This window comes from Mustela putorius, unplaced genomic scaffold (genome assembly GCF_011764305.1).
Source record: "Mustela putorius furo isolate JIRA1106 unplaced genomic scaffold, ASM1176430v1.1 tig00001093_pilon_pilon_pilon, whole genome shotgun sequence".
Taxonomy (NCBI): domain Eukaryota; kingdom Metazoa; phylum Chordata; class Mammalia; order Carnivora; family Mustelidae; genus Mustela; species Mustela putorius.
This window is the reverse complement of record NW_025421565.1, coordinates 372,857-394,818: the sequence shown is the minus strand read 5'-3', so window position 1 is coordinate 394,818 and position 21,962 is coordinate 372,857. Positions and strand designations below refer to the sequence as shown.

Below are 21,962 nucleotides of genomic sequence, written 5' to 3'. Positions count from 1 at the left end.
CACATAAGAAAATGAAGGCTTAGCATAGTTAAAATAATTTTTCCAAAGTAAAAATGAGACTTAGTCCCAAATAATCACACTTAAAAATACATGCTTTATCTACTACTCAAAGTATACATTAACTGAACAGAAAATGATATTTACAAAATGAGTTCAGAATCCAAAAATTTCCATAAAACATTCTTCAGCTAAATTTAAAAATGGGACTCACAGACATCCACATATCAGATGAATTTTCAGGGAATCAGGTTGAGTGAAAAAAAGCCAACCTCAAAATGTTACTTATTATGTGATTTCATTTATACAACATTTTTTTTAAGATTTTATTTATTTGACAGAGATAACAAGTAGGCAGAGAGGCAGAGAGAAAGAGAGAGAGGAGGAAGCAGGCTCCTCGCTGAGCAGAGAGCCCAATACCAGGACCCTGAGATCATGACCTGAGCCGAAGGCAGAGGCTTAACCCACTGAGCCACCGAGGCACCCCTACAACATTTTTCAAATGGAGAAAAGTTTTTTGGTTACCAGGGCTTAAGGACTGGTGTAGGGAGAGGAACTGGAGTCAGGGAGAAGGGTAGAAAGGAGGGAGAGTGGTTATAAAAGGGCAAGAAGAGAGGTGCCTGAGTGGCTCAGTCAGTTGAGCTTTTGACTCTTGGTTACAGCTCAGGTCACAATCTCAGGGTCATGAGACTGAGACTCGCAATGGGCACATGCTCAGTGGGCAGTCTGCTTGAGATTCTCTCTCTCCCTCCTCTGCCCCTCTCCAATCCCTCTCTAAAAAAAATTAAATCATTTTTAAAAGGGCAAGAGGAAGGATCCTTGTGGTAATGAAATCGTTCGGCATCTTGACTACGGTGGTGCACACATAAAAGTGGACAGAAAATGTACAGATGCAAGGGAGACTAGGAGGGATCTGAGTAAGATCAGCGGGTGCATCAGTGTCAATGTCCTGGTGATAATACCGCACTGTATGTTTGCCAAATGGTACCAGTGGGTTAAACTAGATACAGTGTAGGTAGCATTTCTTTGTATTATTGCTTACAACTGCATGGAACCTGCACTTACCTCGATTAAAATTTTTATTAAAAGGGGGGGGGGTACCGAGGTGGTTAAAAATCATTTGTATGATCCATTGGAGGAATCTATGCACAGATGATCAGAAAATGGAAACCAGAAATTCCCAGTTGTTTCTTTCTCATGTTTTCCCTCTAGGAATGCAAATGTGTCCCCAAACTCCCTACAACACAAAGAGTCAGAGGTATATTATCTTTAAAGAGCAAAGGATCATTCACAACAATTTTGGCTCTAGAATTCCAGATGCTTTACTATCCTAGTTACTAAGATCCTGTCACTAACTATTGAATTTTATTCCATTTCTCTAGCTTACTATTTGTAAAACTTCAAATTCTAAGTAATTGTGGAGAGTTGGGGGGGTAGAAATACCAACTGACAACTTTCTAGGTTTTAAGAATACTTTATCCAGTGACTGCTCTTTCTTACAAATATTTCTTAAATTGTTCCTTTTTAGTAAACCACCATATTTTTTAAAAATATTTTAAATGTGGTAGAGGCTGGGGTAAGGTATACAAAATTATCACGTACTTATTTCTAACTCTTAAATACTAAAACAAAAGCCTGCATATCACTAAATTTTTAAAAACAGAAATAGAGAGGTGCCTGGGTGCCTCTTGGCTGAGCATCTGACTCTTGGTTTCAGCTCAGGTCATGATCTCAGGGTACTGGGATGGAGCCTCAGGCTGTCCCTACAGGCTCCCTGCTAAGCAGGGAACCTGCTTCTCCAGCTCTCCCCACCCTCCACCCCTTCTCTTTCTAAAATAAATAATCTTTAAAAAAAAATAAAAATAGAATACGGCTATTATCTTTTAAGTCCCTTTCTAATTATAGCCATCTCCCTCCCCCTGGAGGTAGAATAACTTACTTTTGTTAAATACTTTTCCTTGCAATTTCATCACATATGATATATCCCTGAACAATATAGAGGGTTCTTTTTGTTTTTGAACTTTAATGTTAATGACATGATCTTTTGCTAATATTTTGCTAGCTACCCACCATAATGAGTTTTATGGTCATTCATTTTCCCTGCTGTAAATGTTGTATTATATGAAAATATCACAGTGTATTTATCCTATTGTTGAACTGTAAGGTCGGCAGAATAATGCCCCCCCAAGATATGCATGCCATAATTCCAGAAGCCAATGAATATGTTACAGTACATGGCAAAAGTGACTCTGCATATGTGATTAAGATCTTGAGATGGTAGTTAATACTGAATTATTTAAGCAGACTCAATAATAAGATCCTTGTAAGAGGAAGACAGTGTCAGAGTCAGACTGGAAGGTGCTACATTACTGGCTTTTAAGACAATGGAAAAGGACACAGGCCAGGAACAAAAGCCTGGAAAGGGAAGGAATGATGATTCTCCCCTAGAGCCTCCAGGAGAAATGCAGCTTTGTTGTAACCTTTATTTTATCCCTGTAAAACCCATTTTCAGACTTCTGGCCTACAGCATTACATGATCATAAATTTGTATTATTTTAAGCCACTAAATTTGTGGCAATTTATTAGAGCAGCAACAGGAAACTAATGCAATCCATATTTAGGTTGTTCTCAGATTAAGTTAAAGAACAATGCTACACAAACACTTTTTTCTTTATCTCCCTATATATATAAGTTTCTCCAACGTATATGCTTACAAGTGAAATTACTATAGCTCACTTCCAAAATAGGTATACCACTTCACAATCCTACCAACAGCAGATAGAAGTTACTGCTAAATCATATATTTGCCATTATTTGATTTTTTAAAAAAAGATTTTATTTGGGGCACCTGGGTGGCTCAGTGGGTTAAGCCTCTGCATTCAGCACGGGTCATGATCTCAGGGTCCTGGGACCTGAGCCCCGCATCCCTCCCTGTCTCTGCTCAGCAGGGAAACTGCTTCCCACCCCCCTCTGCCTCTCTGCCCACTTGTGAACTCTGTCAAATAAATAAAATCCTTTTTTTAAGAAAAAATATTTTATTTATTAAAATTTATTAAATTTATTTTATTATTTAAATCAAAGCATTAACTTATTAATTTAAATTAAAATTAAATTATTAATAATTTTATTAAAATTTAATTATTTAAATATTTCAGATTTATTAAATTTATTAAAATAAATCATTTTATTTTAATAAATAATAAATAAATAAATAAGATTTTATTTATTATTTGACAGAGAGAGAGCACAAGGAGACAGAGTGGCAGGCAGAGGGATAGCGAGAAGCAGGCTCTCCGCTGAGCAGGGAGCCTGATGTGGGGCTTGATCCCAGGACCACAGGATCAAGAGCCGAAGGCAGCTGCTTAACCAACTGAGCCACCAAGGCACCACAATTATTTGATATTTTAAAAATTTTTACCAATATAGTAAGCAGGAAAGAGTATCTGGTTTTTGTATTGATGAAGTATAATGTTTTATTTGCCATAAGACATGTGTATTTCTTGTGTGAAATACCTGTTTTTCATTTTTCTATGGGGTTGTCTTTTTCATATTAACATGCAGGAGTCAATACTTTTTCCCTATTCTAGTACATTCTTCTGGAACTCCAACCTGACATATTATATTAGACTGTGTCTCTTAAGCTCTCTTTAAAATTTACTAATCCATTATCTCTCTGAGCTTCCTTCTGAATAATTCATGCTTTTATTTTCCATTCATTCATGCATTCATTCATTCATCATTCAACATATTTGAGAATCTACCTCACATAAGCCTTGCACTGCTGTTCTACCTGCTGGGAGTGTAAAAAGAGAAGAAAGAAAGAAAAAAAAAACAGACAAAAATCTCTGCCCTCCATGAGCTTACATGCTCATAGGAAAGGGGGGGGGGGAGAATGAGCCACATACAGAGTCTGTCAGATAGTAATAAAGTAACAGGGAAACCAGGGAATAGGAACTGCAGGACTGAGTTGCTACTATTTTCAAAATGAGAGTTACAAAAAGGTCTCAGTCAAATTTTGGCAATGCTTGAAGGAGGAAAAGGAACAAGCCACACAATTTGGGAAAGTGGGGGAAAGCACTCCGGGCATTGGGAACACAAACTATAAATGCCCCAAGGCAGTCAGCTTGCCCAATATTTCTGAGGAAAAATAAGGGGGACTATGTAGCAGGTGAAAGGAGAAATAGGAGACCATTATAAGACTATGGCTTTACTGGAACCCAGGGTTATCTCACACCAACCAAGTCTCCAACTCCCCAACACCAAGTGAGTGCCCAAATCAGTTTTGATACCACCTGGAGTCAGAGCAGACCTCACGGAATTAAGGGCTCACACACGCAGACTGTCCCCACCTTAGATATCAGTCCTAAGTTCCAAGCCACCTGTACTTCTGACTGACCAGCTATAAATCGAGGTTCTCATGACTCTCTTCTCTGGTTCAGTAATTTGCAATGGCTCACAGGACCAAGGAAATGCTTATGTTTACTGTAAAGGATACAAATCAGGAAGTACCAAAAATAGAATAGATAGGGGCATAGGGCAAAGGTATTAGGAGGTGCAAGTACAGACCTTCTCTGCCTCCAACGCACCCTCCCAGCAAGGGTCTATTCGCCCACCTGGAAATGCGTCAATCTTATTTTAAGAGCTTTTACAGAGCTCCATCTCTAGCACCCCCTATCCCCATCCTAGGGGTCATGGGTGGGGCCCAAAGAGGAGAAACAAGCAAAAGATACCAGAAAGACTAGCCAGAAAGACAAGACAAAATCAGAAAAGGACAGCATCCTGGAAGCCCAGAGAAAAGAAGTATTTCAAGGAGAGTAAGTGATGAACTGTGGGGAAAAACTGCTGTCTATAGGTAAAGCTAAGGTTTAAAAACTCACTATTGGCTTTAACAAGAAAAAGACACTACAGACCTTGCCAAGAGAAGTTTCCAAGGAGCTGGAGTGGGTTGAAGAGAGAAAGAACCAGCATGGAAGGAGTAAGGATAAATCCTTTGATGAGTTTTTTTTGATAGAGAACAGAAAAATGGAGCAGAGCCAGGAGAGTTGGGCAGGTTGAGAGGGAACTGTAAACTAGAATTAACACCATGTTTTAGAATGCCAGTAACAAGCAGAGAAAGACAACTATCATATGATCTCTCCCTTGGTGATGCAACATGGAGGCTTAAGTGGGTAGAAGAAGAATAAATGAAACAAGATGGGATTGGGAGGGAGACAAACCATAAGTGACTCTTAATCTCACAAAACAAACTGAGGGTTGCCGGGGGGAGGGGGTTTGGGAGAAGGGGGTGGGATTATAGACATTGGGGAGGGTATGTGATTTGGTGAGTGCTGTGAAGTGTGTAAACCTGGTGATTCACAGACCTGTACCCCTGGGGATAAAAATATATGTTTATAAAAAATAAAAAATTAAAAAAAAAAAAAAGAATGCCAGTAACAGTCCATCAGAGAAGGAAAAACTAATGATCCAGGAGAGAAAGGGAAGAGTTGTTGAGCCATGTGCTTGAAAGAGGGAATGGGACCTAATGCAGATGAGGCAGGGATTGACCTTTGATAAGAGTTTACAGTTCAAAGAAAAAAAAAGTTTACAGTTCATCTATGATAATCCATTGGAAGTCATGACCTGTGGATTCAAAAACTAATAGGTAAACACATATGGATTACACAGATTACTCCAATTTTGTTAGTGAAATTCGAAGATAAGAAAAGGAGAAGTGTTGGAGGATTAAGTAGAAAAAGACATAAAATGGTAGCATGATTCAGTAATCCTTTCTTCTGCTGGACATAATCAGCTAGCTAATTCACCCATTGAGTTTTTAATTTCAGCTCTAGAAACTGCAGTTTTTTTCCATAGTCTATATTTCTAATACCTAATTCATGGTGCCTAGTGTTTGGTGATTTTGCCTATTAGCTGCTTATTCTCCTTGACACTGTATCTTCAAGAATTCGTTACGGCCTGGGTTGAAAATAAATTCTTCCAGAGGAAATGAATATTTGCTTTTACCAGTAAACCAGCCCCACTTCTAGGAGACAGATCCAATAAAATGAGATAATATATACTGAAACACATTGGAGATGAAATACTATCTATAATACGCTCCAATACTGTATTAGAAAATACCACTGGAAACAAAAGCCAAATGTATCCACTTTTGAGGACTGTTTCACAAAACATTCCTTTGAATATGCACAAATACTTAATTTTTGAACTATATGTATTCATTTGGACATGATAAAATGATATGTATTCATTTGGATATAATAAAAGTAAACGTGCAATTATAAAACAGTAACACATGTAATTAGTAGATGACAAAAACCTGAAGTGAAGTTTCCAGATTGATGACAAAGTATACAATTCACATAGGCTATAAAAAGAAAAAAAAAAAGAAAAGTCTCCTTTAAGAAAAATATCTAAATGTATGCCCCAAAACTATCACCGCTAGAAGATAATTTTGCTAAAGACAATTTGGAAAACTTACTTTTTAGAAGATTTCCAACTTTCCATTAGTTCAGTGTTTCCTAAGCGGGGCTCACAAGGTAGTTCAGAGGATAACTGCGTTGCAGTTACTTACAAACAAGGCCTGTTTTAAATTGCTGATCGCTGGGTCCCATCCAGAGCCACTAAATCAGCACAGGTGGCAAGGGGGCCAGAGAATCTGCATTTTTAGCACGCTCACCAATAACGAACCCAGAAGTCTGCCCCTTAGATTTTTACCAAAATCATTCATTTAATAAATACCCACACAAATATAATGCTTGTGCTTTCTGGGATTGTGTGCACACACCATAACGCCAGCAGGAAAGTGTGTGAACAAAGTCCGAAAAGCATGATTACAGGGTTGCACGCAGGGCTTCAGCCGTCCTCAGCCGGGAGCACCAACCGCTTCAAATGGGCATCTCTCCTCGCCTTCTAGCCACCGAGACACCTGCCCTCCCAGCGGCTCCGCCGCCTCGCAGCAGGGGCAACCGGGCACAGCCACACCTGCTGCTGCAGGAAAGCAGCGAACGGGGCTCTCGGGGCAAAGGCTCTGGCTTTCCACACCCTCGACCTCCAGCGCACTCTGTCCTGCAGGTGTCACAGGTCGCCCCTCGGGCCGGCCCACTCTCCCCACGTCACCCGTCACCGACCGGCCGTGTCCGCGCGCTTTCCCCTCGGGCCCCCCGGACCCCGCGGACCGGCTCACCGGTGAAAAAACTCCCCGGAGAACGAGGGACGGCAGAGCCAGGGCGCAGCAGGGGGCTCTCCAGCCCGAGAGCTCCAGGACTCTGGGTCTGGCGTCCCTCCCTGCCCGCGGCACTCCTGAGGGACGCGGGGGAGCCCCCGGTGAGGGGCGGGCTTCCCCGTCCGCTTGTCCCTCCCCACACAGCGGACGGCGTCCCCACTCCCGCCCGGGCTCCAGCACACGCCCCGCCGCCCCACACTCCAGAAGGAAAAGCGGAAACGCCTCTGGGAACCGTCACCGCCGCCCTCATCCTGCCCCCGCCAACACGAGAGTCGCCGCCCCGAACTCACCGCGCGCATCTCGCAGGCCTCCCAGGACGCAGCGGTTCGGGTCACGGACCCCCGCCCGCGCGGTCTCCAAAGCCCCTGCGGGTCTGGCCTGGCCCTGCCCGCACCCCAGCCGCGGGCCGCTCGCCGCCAGCGCCGGCGTCCGGCCCCGCCCCCCCCCCCCCCCCGGCCTCGACGATGCGCGGGAGGAAGCTCAGGGTGACCAGCAGCTGCACTGCGGCCGCCCCCCCGCCCGGTGCCGGCCCGCCGGGGCCCCTGGCTCATGCTGACCTCTTCCCACAGCGCGACCGGCAGGGCCCCTCGGGACCGGGGAACGGCGGGCGGCCCGGGGACGACGACCCAAGGGGACGGCTCCCGGCGGCTGCGAGGCTCCAGGGTCTGAGGTCCGCGCCGTGCGGACGCGGGGGACGCCCTCCCCGGCTCCCGGCAGGGGCGAGTGAGGCCGGAGAGCCGGGCGCCCCCACTTCATCTCCCAGACTGCCCCGCCCCCGGCTTCCCCTTCGCCCCGGCCACGCCCCCCTCCGAGCGCAGGGCCTTGAGGGAGTTGTGGTCCCCTCCTGCTGGGGGGCGGGGCCGGCGGCGGAGGGAACCCGGGAGCGGCGGCTGAGGGAACCCGGGAGCAGCGGCGGCGGCGGCAACTCCGTCTCCCCCAAGGCGGCCAATAGGGCAGAACCACGCGAGCCTCCAAAACAAGAGGCGCTGCGGGCTGGGCTCCGCTAACTGCGGCCGGGCGCCGCGCCGCCTCCTCTCCCCCGCGGTGGCTCCTGGAATCCCGACCAGGGGTCAGGCCTGGGTGGCCGGTCCCCGACGCCGCACAGCCGGGGTACTCGGGACGCGCCCCGGGGGGCCTTCGACTGCGAGCCGGGGCGCGCTCTGCGTCTCCTGCGGCGGCCCCGGCCTCCGGCGCCTGGCGGGGCCCCGCCAAGCATCGGCCACTCGGCGAGGTGGCCCCGGCTCCTTTTCGACTTCACGGCCCGCAGGCGTGGACGCCGCCCTTCCTCGGTCCGCTCCCACTCCCTGCGGCGGAGCAGACTGCGCGCGGAAGAAGGGTCGAGCCCCGGAATTGATCGTAACTTGTGGGGTGGGGACGAGGGCTTGGACGACCTGGAAGGGCTGCGGCCTGGCTCTGGCCCCTGCCTCCGAAATACCGCAGTTTCTCACGGGGCTTCAGAAGGACGGAGGTTCCTTAACCTCTGCGAGCCTCAGTCTGTTCGTCTGTGAATAATAACCGATCCAAACCCTGTTTTAGGATTGCATTAGACCTTACCTAAAGGGCTTAGGATGGCGCCAGAACAAAAGAAGTTCAACGATAGCTGCTATTCGTTTTATTAATAGCCTTGATTTCTAGAAAACTAGCAATACGCGGCTTACACGTATGCGATGTGTATTAGACTTCCATTGCTTCGGTAACGACCACACATTTAGTGGTGTAAACAAGACATTTATTATCTTAGAGTTCTGAAAATCAGAAATCCGAATTAGATCAGCAGGGCTGCATCTCCTAAAGGCTTTAGGGGACAGTATGTTTCCTTGCCTTTCCCAGCTTCTAGAAGCCACTTGCGTTCCTAACAGCTCATAACTGTACACCACACTGTCACATCTTCACTCCCTAGGCTTCCATTGTTACATTCCTTGTCTTGCTGACCCTGACTCTACTGCCTCCCTCTCATAAAGACCCCTGTGATTACACAGGGTCCACTCAGATAATCCAGGATAATCTACCCACCTCAAAAAAAATTTTTTTCAATTTTTCAGGAGACAGAGCTTGTTTATTGGGTAGGTAGGTGGGCACCAGACCCCAAAATTCTTAATCACATCTGCAAAGTCCTTTTTGCCACATAGGGTAACAAACGCACATTTTGGGGGAATTAGGGTATACACATGTTTGGGGGACATTGATCAGCCAACACACAGTGTGTTACACCTTTCTGAGCACTTTCATTATTTGAGGGGCCTGTGCAAAATGAAAATTCAGGGTCCTGGTTTAAAAGATGGTAAGAATTTCAACCAGGGACAACAGAGCATTCAACCAGGTGCAGGGCCCTTCTGAGCCACGTCAGTCCTCTTCCTCTTCAGCAGCTTGGAATTTTTATTGGACTCTTCCAGCTACTTTTTGACGCTTCCTCTTTTCTTTGCCAAACCTCTATTTTCTATCCTCCCGTTTCCTTTTGTCCCTTATATAAATACGATCTCTCCCCATTCTGCTAAAGCTTTTCTCTTGTCCAATCCAATGGAGTTTTTTTTATTTTTTTCAGGATTCCTCATCTCTGCACCACATTTGATTTTATTGCTAACACATACATTGTGGGATTATGTTATTTAAAAAAAATCCTGGGAATTTTTTGTTCTGGTTTTTAAAAAAAAAGGGAAATAAAAGTTTAGATTATACAATTTCTTATTACAAAATCTCAGGTGCTCTAGTGGACCTTTCATCTCATGTCCTCTAGTGCATTTGCAATCAAGGACAGCAACCATGGTCTGTAGTTAGAGTCCTTCTAGATTTGTTCAGTTTGAGTGGTCAGTGGCTGGAAGGAGGTAAGGGGTCACAGAACTCCAGTGCAGGGGGTCCAATAGCTATTGTCTTCCTGGTTATCAAACCCAGGAAGTAACAAGCAATTGAAATTAGAAAGTGTTGGTATTTTGCACGAGATATGGTGCACCCAAATGCATGCCTAATGACGTCTACTGAGATCTGTCTTACCGTTAATTGGTACGAGTGTGAGGAGGGGGGGTTGTTCTTTTGTGAACAGACTGCTCCATTTGTCCTCTCCCCCTGCCTCTTTGTGTACCTTTGCTTTCCCTAAAATCAACAACAGTGAAACCAGCATTGTGCAAGGTACCGGTGATGTCATCCTTGCTTCCAAGCAGAGTTCCATGGTGACACTCTGAACTTTGCCACTTTGAACGCTGTGGCTAGAAGTTGTGACAGAGGAGAGAAAGTGCCAACACTAATTCTCAATGGTTGAAAGAAAAATCAGCTCCTGCTAAACTTTTCAAGAAAAAGTAGCAAATGACAAAAATGTAGACGTGCTTATAGTACCAAGGAAGATTTCACTGTTCATACTTCCAGGAAGGCAAGTTAGTGAGGACAGCATTCAGGAGCACTAAACAGAGTCTTTCCCAGGGCACTGCCATTGGACCCATCAATGCCAATTGCTTTTAGTCCTTTGTCCTTCCTATCAAATTCAAATTCCTTCTAGAATTTAGCTTGGAGGGAGGGAACAAGCGCATTGACTGACAACCCTGAAAGTCTACAGGGAATGAGCAAAATGTTGCACAAATCAACAGTGAGTGCTACTACCTTCAATTCTTAGTAGAAAGGGAAGGGGTGGGGAGACACCTGGGTGGCTCAGTCAATGGAGCTCCAACTCTCGATTTCGACTCAGATCATGATGTGAGGGCCATGAGATTAAGCCCTGCCTTGGCTCTGCACTGAATGTGGAGCCTTGAGATTCTCTCTTTCCCTTTCCCTCTGCCCCTCCCACTGCTCATCCATGTGCTCGTTCCAAGTAAACAAATCTAAAGGAAGAAAGAAAATGGAAGAGATGCTGGTCAGACATGACCCTTTCCTTCAGGAAGACATGGTTGTATTCAGATACTGGAAATAGCAACAATTTGCCAGCCACATCTGGATTGGATGGACCTAATTTTCTGGAACTAAGGTATCTTAAAAGTGACATCATTTTGCAAATTGAAGAATTTATGGGCCTCCCAGATCTATTAATCTGAGAAAGGGCAGGGCCAGCTATGAAACTAATCAGTACAAAGCCCTCATTACAATGAGAATTTGTCATTGATTTGGTTGGGTCAGATTATGGGAGGGGGTTATCCTGGAGGGACAATCTTAGTGTAGATGTAATTCCACTAGGGCTAGCCATGACTCTTTTCCCCATGATTCTTAATGTAGCCAAACAGAATCAACCTATGTGTCTCGAGGATGACCCGTGTGGGTTTAGGTTTTAAATGAACAGTGTCAAAATGCTGGTTAAGGTTAATCTTACTCATTTTTGAAATATATACACACTGTCGGCATGCACAAAACCAAACTAATATTTGTTGCAGTATCTCTCCATTTAGCTCTCAAATACAAATGATTCCCCATCCCTTTCTATCCTTTTGTTTTTCCCTTCCCCTCCTTCCTACCCCACACCTCTCCCTTCTCTGAGAGGATGGCCCATGTCATCCCGTGATCTGGAGCGAGTTTTCTAGAGTCCTGTGCTGTTCCCACCTGTGATACTCATTTAGCATGAACAATCTGCTATTCCATATCAAGAGTTAGCTTTTGCTGCATATACATGTATTATAGACATCTGGACGGTAAAGTTTCAGAAGACTCTGTCTTCTTGTACTGTATTCTCTTTAGTGGCTATCTCAGTTCCCATGAACAATAGTTGATGAACGTTTGTCTATTGATTACTATTTCTTACAATCTCAATTTCTCTTAGAAGGTATCTGTCTCAGAACCAATCCTGGATTGGGTACCTCTGAACGTTTCCTGTGGACAACTGGGAAATAGGGTCATTGGACAGGAACATTCCTGGAGAAGGCAGTAAGAAGAAGCTGAAGGCTTTTCATTAAGGCAAGGGATTCCAGGTCCTTAAGCAGAGGTGTATTTGGGAACTATCAAAAAGACTGAGGACAGTAACAGACTTGTCAGAGGGTTGGTTGAAACCCACTATTGGAAATTCATTACTTTAAGCATTTTGTTTTTTTCCTCAAACACTATTTGAAATGTCTACACCCAAGGTTGTTGAAGCAATGGTGTGAGAATGGTCTCGAGCAGATTACTATAATGCTTAAGAGACTTTGCACTGGGTGTTTAGGTTTCCAAGATACCATCAAGTGTATTGTGTTTTTTTGATGATTTTTTGGCTTGGTGAACTCGTGACTTCTAGTGAAGGAAATCATTGATGTGTGGTTCCAAATGAAAGTCAAGGTAATGGGGTGGAAATTTAATAACATCAGTAATTTTCACTCCTGATAGCAAGCTGAACTGTGATTAATGAGCCTGCTGAGTAGAGGCAATCTGTTGTGTTTAAACAAGTGTATTTGCAGATAGTACTGCTGTGTTAAGAACTGCCAATGGCAATTTTTTAAAAAGTGAATTTCCACCTGTAACTTAGTTATGAAGGGAATTTTGGCTTGGTGATAGGATTTCTTGAATTTTTACTGAGGACATCTCTTCTTCTGTTCTTTTGACAAGGGATAGGGATTAAAAGAAATTAAAATGAAAGACCTTGGCTGGCCTGTGGCTTGCTCTTAGTTATCTATATAAAGCATTCACTGTTTTTCTTTAATATTTACTCAGCTGTGACATGCTCAAGTATTTTCACTTAACAGCATTAAAGCTGATAAACTTGAGCCCATTAGAATTATTTCCATTTCTAAAAGAGTTTACCTGGAGATATGCAGTTTGCACAAAACTTTCTTTTATGTAACAAACACATGGCATTATGTTAGAAGTTAATATATAATGTGATCACAGGGGTAATCTATTAAATGTAATAACTGGGAAAATGAGAATCATTATTTTGCCAATTTCACTCTCCCACCTAATGTCTATAATGCAAAAGACTTCACATAATCCCAAAGTTCTATGGCACTGGCTTGCACATTGGGACTATCTGACTTTAGTCCAGCTCTCACTGCAGTCCACTCTGCATAGGATCCAGGGCACAGTGTGTGAGGGCGACCGCCGCGGATGTTCTTACAATGTGAAGATGAAGCTTACAGGAAGTAGAGAGGGCCAAGGTCATGGAGACAGTGAGGTCAGAGAGGCAAAGGCAGGGAAGGCCGTTGATAGCCATCGGTGATGGCTGGAGGTGTTTCTCTGTTGGCCCCAACTGAGTTCCCTCCTGTCAGTGCGTTCCCATGCAGTCATTGGAATCTCAAGAAGTTTCATTTTTTTCCAGATCCAGTTGTTTTTTCCCCAAGTTCAGTCTCATATGTATATTGAGTCCAGCCAGTCGCCTCGTCCTTGCTCGGTGTTGCTGCTTGTTTTCCAAGACTCACATTCACGCTTGCCCCCAGACTGCTGCCTATCGCTCCTCATCCCCATTCCCTCCAGCCATAGAGTCTGGTTTCTATTGTGTAGGCTCTCTACCTCCTGTGCCTTAACTTCTCTCACTGGCCAACATCTTGATTCAGATTTGGATTCCATTTGGCCTTAACAGAATCACATACTTGCTGGCTTCCATTTTGTGTTATTTTCTTTCTCCTGTTTTTAGGAATTTCTGACGATCTCCTGACGATCTCTCATAGATACAGACTTTAAGGATCTTCTCCTTCTACTTGAGCAGGATGTGCATCTTGCATTTACAATCTTACATAAAACCTCATGCTCTTCTCTGAAAAAAAAAAAAAAAAAGAGAGGAGCATAGCATATACTCCTCAAGGCACTATAAGTGCCTTTTACGTGATTCCTCTTAGGGTTGGAATCCCAGTGGGATTCTCATTGTTTGTGACTATCCACAGTCCCCCCACACAGAAGCAGGATGACCCACCACATTATATGACATCCTTGGGACTCTTCTAATCCCCCAAGAATGAAATGGGTCATTTATGTCTCTCCTTTCTTCCATGATCCCAAGGATTCACTATATTGCTATATAATAAAATCAACAGGGATACCTGGGTGGCTCAGTTAAGCATCTGACTCTTGATTTCAGCTCAGGTCATGATCTCAGGGTCCTGGAATGGAGCCTCCAATTACACTCTGTGCTCAGCATGGAGTCTGCTTGGGGTTCTCTCTCCCCTCTCTCCCTCTGCCCCCCCCCCAATAAACAAATAAATCTTTAAAAAAATGAAATCAATTACAATTTCTTAGAAAATAATACCAATTTTTACAAGGCTGCAATTGCCACTGGGTTATAAAAAACAGTCAGAAAACACAGAGAAAATATTCAGTTATTTTAAAGATAACTTTACAATTACTTGAGACAATCTTTTCCCCAATTTTCAGGTTATGATTTTAAAATGTCTTACAATCTCATGCTCCTAGTCTGTGGTGTTTTTTCCCAGACATCCCTAGGCTTATCATACCACTAAATTAGTGTGATTCTTCACTGTACAAAATTATTTATCAAAGAAGTCCTCTTTTCAAATGCCTTCATTGTACTATTTTAATTGCCATGTATAGAAATTTACTAATTTATCAAGAATGGCTCTAAGGTTTTTAATGACAAGAGAACACTTTGGAAATGAGAGGTTCTAGTTCTTCAAAAACCTATGTTTGTATCTGAAACGTTTGCAGAATTATTTTTTTTAAAGATTTTATTTATTTATTTGACAGAGAGAGATCACAAGCAGGCAGAGAGGCAGGCAGGCAGAGAGAGAAGAGGAAGCAGGCTCCCCTGAGCTGAGCAGAGAGCCCGATGCAGGGCTCGATCCCAGGACCCTGAGATCATGACCTGAGCCAAAGGCAGAGGCTTAACCCACTGAGCCACCCAGGCGCCCCTGCAGAATTATTTTTTAATAGAGTAGTTTTAGGGTCACAACACAATGGAGTGGAAAATACAATTCCCCTACACCCCTCCCATCAACCTGCACGGCCTCCCGAATAATCAACATCCCCCACTAGAATGGTGTATTTGTTATAATCAGTGAACCAACATTGATACATCATTAACACCCAAAGCCCATAGTTGATATTAGGGTTTGTTTTTTGTATGTTACACATCTGATGAGTTTTGACAAATGTGTAATAACAAGTATCCACCCTTGTCCTATTAGATGGAATAGTTTCGCCACCTCAAAAATCCTGTGCTCGATTTGGGTCTCTCTCCTCAGTGAAATCATTTTTTCATCAACTTTCCTGCCCCGAGGTTCATGTCATAAATGGAAAAATCTATATCAGTTGGAATTAATTCTAACCATGTAGAATAAAACAAAGCAAAACATCAAATTCAACTAAACTGAAATAAGGTTTCTCTTCATTCTACATGATGTGATTTCAAGAAGAAAAAAATAAAGATGTGTAGTGGTGTCCAGTTATCTTACTAAATGTTAATGATCATCAGTCCAATCTTCTGACCACAATTATGACACAGGAGGGTGGGATTTTGAATGTAGCAATACAGATATCTTGTACTAAGGCAGAGACAAGAGAAGTGTCTATAGCACTGTCAAGGTTATGGAAGAAATTGAAGGTATAGGGCTCCCGGGTGGCTCATTCAGTTAAGCATCTTCCTTCAGCTTAGGTATGATCCCAGAGTCCCAGGATGGAGTCCCACATGGGGTTAGTTTCTACTTGGTGGGGAGTCTGCTTCTCCCTCTACCACTGCCTGTCCCTCCCCCTGTTGTGCACACACACACACACACACACACTCTCTCTCTCTCTCTCTCTCTCTCTCTCCTCTCTCGTCAAATAAAAACAAGTAAAATCTTTAAAAAAAGAAAGAAAGAAAATGAAGATAGCCTTCCTTTGGGATAGCACCCTACAGCTCAGACTCCGTAGACCCTTGTGTACACTCACCTGTGAAAGGACTAGTACTTCATACCAGGATTAGCTGAGGATTCTCTGCACCTCCCCCTACTCTGCAAGATATGTATGCCAGCTGCACATCCCATTTTGTATCTACATAAAAAAGCCTAATTCTGATTTATGTTTTTTGAGTAACAAATGGAAAATCTCTTGATTGCTCCAAAAAATAATTTTGAATAGAAAGCTACTAATGTGTTTTTGTTGATGAATTTCTATGATGTAGAGGAATAAAGTAGTCACTTCCCTGCTGCTGGAGCTAAAGACAAACCACCACTCAGCAGGTGGGGGGTGGGGGGATTATAAGGGAGCATAAGCATCAAATTAATGATGAGACCAGGTGATTTTTTAGAGTTTTTCAATCCTGACTTTCAGTGATTCCACTTAAAAAAACAGAACACTCTACTTGGACCTTTTTTTTTTTTCATCTAATGATAAAACAAAAAGCCTTTTCCTAACATTGTTTAAACATTTTAGAATTATCCTTTCCCATTTGCAGTATGAGCATCAGTATCTGCAACTCAGCAAATGGCCTGTTATCCCGTGTTCCCACTTTAATAGCTTGAACTGGAAAGTAGCTATAGATTGCAAGTTGAATGACTGGAGCAATCAATAGCCATATATTACCAACTTTTGAAATAGACTAGACTACACATACTAATGCCCAGGACACAGGAATGTAACACACTTTGAGAAAAAAGAGATAGCAAGAAAAACTTTCTGACTCAAAGATCTAAACTAACAACTGGCTGATGTTTAGATAAAAAGAACTAATTATTGTGGGGTTATTTTAATAAATTTAAGAAAAACACTTTAAAATGTCCGTATAACAGTGTCAGAAAGAATTATTTAGGAGAAAAGCCACTGGGCTGTCTTGGAATATTAGTACACCATTATCTTACTGTTCATGGTGACCTCATTAGCAATGTGCAGACTTTTCAGATTATAAAGATACTCTTTTCATCCCAGGGTCAGTACCTCTGCCATGGCTATCTTTGTATTTAAAAAAGAAGTACATTAACCAGAAATTGTATTTCATTTCCAAAAAGCATATAGAAACCAAAGTATAGCCATGTCTCCCACTCCCTCACCTACCCACTGACCTGCATCTGCCTTTTCTCCTGTGCCTCCACCCTTACACTCAGCTCTGCTCCCTTTGCCAACCAAAAGGCATTTCTCTAACAATTTTCTCATTGTGTTCTGCATGATGGATTTCCCACTCTGCTGAAGAATTCCATTAGTATTAAAAACATGTTGAAAGAACTCCCACCTTTTAAAAACACTTCTTGGCCCTATTTCTGCCTTGTCTTTTTCTTTTTTTAAGATTTTATTTATTTGTCAGAGAGAGAGAGGGAGAGAGAGGGAGCACAGGCAGACAGAATGGCAGGCAGAGGCAGAGGGAGAAGCAGGCTCCCTGCTGAGCAAGGAGCCCGATGTGGGACTCGATCCCAGAAGGCTGGGATCATGACCTGAGCCGAAGGCAGTTGCTTAACCAACTGAGCCACCCAGGCGCCCCTTTTCTTTCTTTTTTACAGAACCCTCCTTAAACTAGTTATCTATATTTGCTGTGTTCAGTTTTGCTCCTCTTGTTCTCTCATTAACCTCCTTAAATTAAATGTTTGCCCCCACTGCCCCACCAAAACTTCTCTTGAGTAAGCTCCCTACTGACTTCTTTATTGCTATAACCAACGCCAGTTCTCAGGACTCATTGATTTGACCTAAAGCAGCATTTCGCACTGCTGAGCACCTTCTCCCTGAAATACTTTCTTCACATGACTTCCCTGGTCTTGCTCCTATACCCTAGTTTTTCTTTCCTCTCAGTCCTTTTGCTGGTTTGTCCTCAATTCCATGACCTCTAAATAAAGCCTCCTTGGGACACCTGGTTGGTGCAGTCAGTTAAGACTCCAACTCTCAGGGTGCCTGGATGGCTCAGTCAGTTAAGCACTTGCCTTCGGCTCAGGTCCTGATCCTGGGCCCTGGGATTGAGACTCATGACAGGCTCCTTGCTCAGAGGGAAGCCTGCTTCTCCCTGTCCCTATGCTCCCTGCTCCCCCTGCTTGCACTCTCTCTCTGTCTCTCTGTGTCAGAGATAAATAAGTGAAATCTTAAAGAGAGAGAGAGAGAGAGAGAGAGAGAGAGACTCCAACTCTTGATTTCAGCTCAGGTCATGATCTCTGCACTCAGTGGGGAACCTGACATTTCTCATAAAGTGTCATTATGTCAGGTTGGTGGGTCCCCCAGGAGAAAGTTTGTTCTTCAAGCTTACTGCTGTCAGACCTCCGCCTCCCTCCTCCCCACTCTGTGGTTGGTATAGACGCTAGTCAAAGATGGGGCTGGAACTAATGGTGGCCCCATCTTCCCTGGACCACTCCGGGACAACGGTCTCATCCTTCTCAAGACCAGGCATCCCAGCACCTCTGCTCCAGGTGAAAGGAAGCACAGCTCGTCCTCAGCAGTGAACTCTGCCTTGGTGAAAAGACTTCCGGACGGGGTGCCCAGGTCAGTCCTTAAGCATCTGCCTTCAATGCAGGTCATGACCCCAGGGTCCTGGGATCAAGCCCCACAACTATGGGGCTTGCAGTTCAGTGGGGAGCCTGCTCCCTCTCCCTCTGCCTCTAACCCCTTGGGAGTCTGCTCACTCTCTTTCTCTCTCTCTCTCAAATAAATAAAATATATTTTTTAAAGATTTTATTTATTTATTTTATAGGCAGAGATCTCAAGTAGACAGAGAGAGGAGGAAGCAGGCCCCCTGCTGAGCAGAGAGCCAGATGCGGGGCTCAATCACAGGACCCTGAGATCATGATCTGAGCCGAAGGCACAGGCTTTAACCCACTGAGCCACCCAGGCACCCCAATAAAATATTTTTTTAAAAAGTTCTGGGATCCCATCTTTTATAAGTGTAGACAGTCATACCAGATGAGAGAGGAGAAATCAGGGCACTTGGGTACTGGATGTGGCTGCCATGAAGACCTCAAATCCTATAGTTCCAGAAATCAGGAATTATGGACAGACCAAGATCACAGAAACAGAGGGTAAGATGGTGCTTCTTAATGTATAGCACAGAACCTCTCAGGGTACAATTGGCGCCAGTGTTCTATTCTGAAGGGGGCAGGATCAAACCGTTTTATTGAGGGGCTTCAGGGAAAGGTCAAAGGGCTAGGAGCACAATGAGATCCAGTATCCTCAGCCTGGCCAGGATCTCCTCAGCGTCACAGTTTCCAAAAAAAAAGTCCAAATGTCCTCTTAAGGCCCACATTCTAAAATGTCTTTTTGGGGGGCTCCTGGGTGGCCCAATGGGTTAAAACCTCTGCCTTTGGCTCAGGTCATGATCCCAGGGTCCTGGGATCAAGCCCTGCATCCAGCCTTACATCAGGCTCTCTGCTCAGCAGGAAGCCCGCTTCCTCCTCTCTCTCTGCCTGCCTCTCTGCCTACTTGTGATCTCTGTCTGTCAAATAAATAAATAAAAATCTTAAAAATAAATAAATAAATAAAATGTCTTTTTGGCATTTGGCCTGCTGGTAACTATTCACTTGAGAACCACCACATGGTGCCAACAAGGACTTGGCTTCCCATAGCATAGGACTCCCAAACTTCTTTACCCTGTGCGCCACCTTCCCAGCTCTCCTTGCCTAAAATTCATATCTTCCAAACCAAAAAACAACAAGACAGACTTTCTAGTTTTTAGTTGGGGGAAAGCAGCCTATCTCAGATCTCAGGCCAGAGAAGGCTGTGGTGTACGGCAGGGGGACGCCCAGCACTGGCTGGAGGGCTGGATTCAGCCACCTCAGTCACCCCACTTGCCAGTGTTTTTTTCTCCATCATAGTGGGGCCACCATGCTACGTTCTAGGTGCCTGCCCTGAAGTCAGGAAATCGTTCCTAGACAGAACGCTAGGCAATTGTAGGAACCACTCCTTAGTGTTCCTTCTCTCAGGAGCTATAGTCTGTGTCACTTTGGCATGGTGTCTAGAAACTCTGTATCATGTATTTTGTCCGTTTTAATAAAATTTCCTCTTTATGGCAAGACAAAATGGAATTCCTAAAAAGGAAAATACTACGTTTTTAAAATCTTGGTGAGACTAAGGGCCCCTGGGTGGCTCAGTCAGTCAAGTGGCTGCCTTCAGCTCAGGTCATGATTTCAGGGTCCTGGGATTGAACCCCACATCAGGCTCCCTGCTCAGCATGAGGGTGGGGGAGTCTGCTTCTCCCTCTCCCTTTCCTGCTCCCCCTGCTGTGCCCTCTCTCTCTCTGTCAAATAAATAAATAAAATCTTTTTAAAAAATCAGATACGTAACCAACTGACTCACCCAAGCACCCAAAGCACATTTCACTTTTATGTGCTTCAAAGATTCACGATCAATAACATGGTAGGATCAAAACTAATAATTCATTTTATCAGCATTCAGAGATTTTTATTTGAAGGGTTGTTGTTACCAAAAACTTTGAGGAAAGATAGATGATCCTTCTGTTGCTAGTTTAAGTAACAGTTGCGAACTAGAAAAGAATATTCTCTGAGGTCATCTGAAGCCTACATTTGTATCTACAAGATGACTTAAAAGAAATCAATTCTTTATATATTTGACAGCACAAAGTATCTTTTTTGCCTAGCAGTTTCTCTTTTAAAAAGTAATGTCTAATATGTTGTACATTTTTATTTGACATTCCTGTAATATATGCCGGATTACTTCTCAGGTATGAAGAGACATTAAAATCAGGACCTGCCAAATTCTGGGGCACCCAGGGTGTTGTACTCAGTGGTAATTAAGCCGCGCCTGCATGGCTCAGTGGGTTAAGCCGCTTCGGCTCAGGTCATGATCTCAGGGTCCTGGGATCGAGTCTCACATCGGGCTCTCTGCTCAGCAGGGAGCCTGCTTCACTCTCTCTCTCTCTCTCTCTCTCTCTGCCAGTCTCTCTACCTACCTGTTATCTCTCTCTGTCAAATAAATAAATAAAAAATCTTTAAAAAAATGCCAAATTCTTTGACACATCCAATCACCCCTATCATCGCCATGACATAAAGATGGGGAAAGAGAACTCCAAGGCTTCATGTCTCACTTGGAGCCAGGCAGTAGCCTGGGACTGGTCCGCCTTCAGGCTCGAGCACCTCCCACCCCACACCCTCCGTGGTGTGGAGACTAGGATCTCAAGTTACCAGTGACTCTCAAGTCAGGTTTGTTAATAACCAGCACTCACTTACCTCTGAGGAAAAACCAGCATCGTGAAAGAGAGATGACACCCTCTATAAACAGGTCATCTTTTAACCCTGAATGGAGCTCTAAAATACCTATAGGTAATCTCTTTACTGGCTAAGAGACAATAGCATGTGCAGAAAATAGAGGAGGGAGAACCTAGGCTTAGGGTTAGTGGCTCTGGGCATGGCTGCACTGATCTGAAAGCACTGTGGCAAGGCTTACAGGGGCCTGACTTGAGAGCATGGTTCAGGGTCAGTGTCAGTGTCAGGTTCCAGGTCTGTGTCCAGGGGACTGCTGAATGTGGGCCTCTCAGGACAGAAACCTCAGAACAGAACCCAGGGTTAGGGTAAGGGCCTAGGGGCCTAGCAGGTCTGGGACGGCATGCTCTGTCCATGTTTATGGGGGGCTGTTTTGAGGGCATGGTTCAGGGGGAGTGTCAGGTTCCGGTTTGTGTTCAGTGGCCCGCTGAATGTGCGGTGGCTAGAGTTGAGCATGCAATTTTCTCCTCCACCGAATCCTTCCCAGAGTTCCAAATGGCACGGTTTCCCTCCGGGTGGCAGGCTCAGCCATCTGGTCTTGCTCAGGTACTCCCAATCCCTTGGGTTCTGTAGCCAGGCCCTTGGGGATGGACCTCTCTGTATCCAAACTGGGGTGAGGCTTAAGGCCTAGGGGCATGGCAGGACTGATCTGAAAGTGCTTTGGAGAGCCTCCCAGGTGGCTGAGATGAGGGCATGGGTCAGGGTCAGTGTCTGGCTCTGGGTTGGTGTCCAGGGGTCTACTCATATGG

General features: G+C 44.3%; 1 protein-coding gene across 1 annotated transcript in view; it reads right to left on the bottom strand.

Annotated features, from left to right (window-relative positions):
• The window catches only part of LOC123393938 (ERO1-like protein beta), a 64,865-nt gene extending 56,393 nt beyond the window's left edge, over positions 1-8,472 (bottom strand). Inside the window, exon 1 of the mRNA XM_045087303.1 lies at positions 7,777-8,472. Coding sequence (XP_044943238.1) covers positions 7,777-7,975 — 199 coding nt within the window. The 5' untranslated portion in view covers positions 7,976-8,472. The remainder of the gene's footprint in view (positions 1-7,776) is intronic.
• Positions 8,473-21,962: the final 13,490 nt, after the last annotated feature.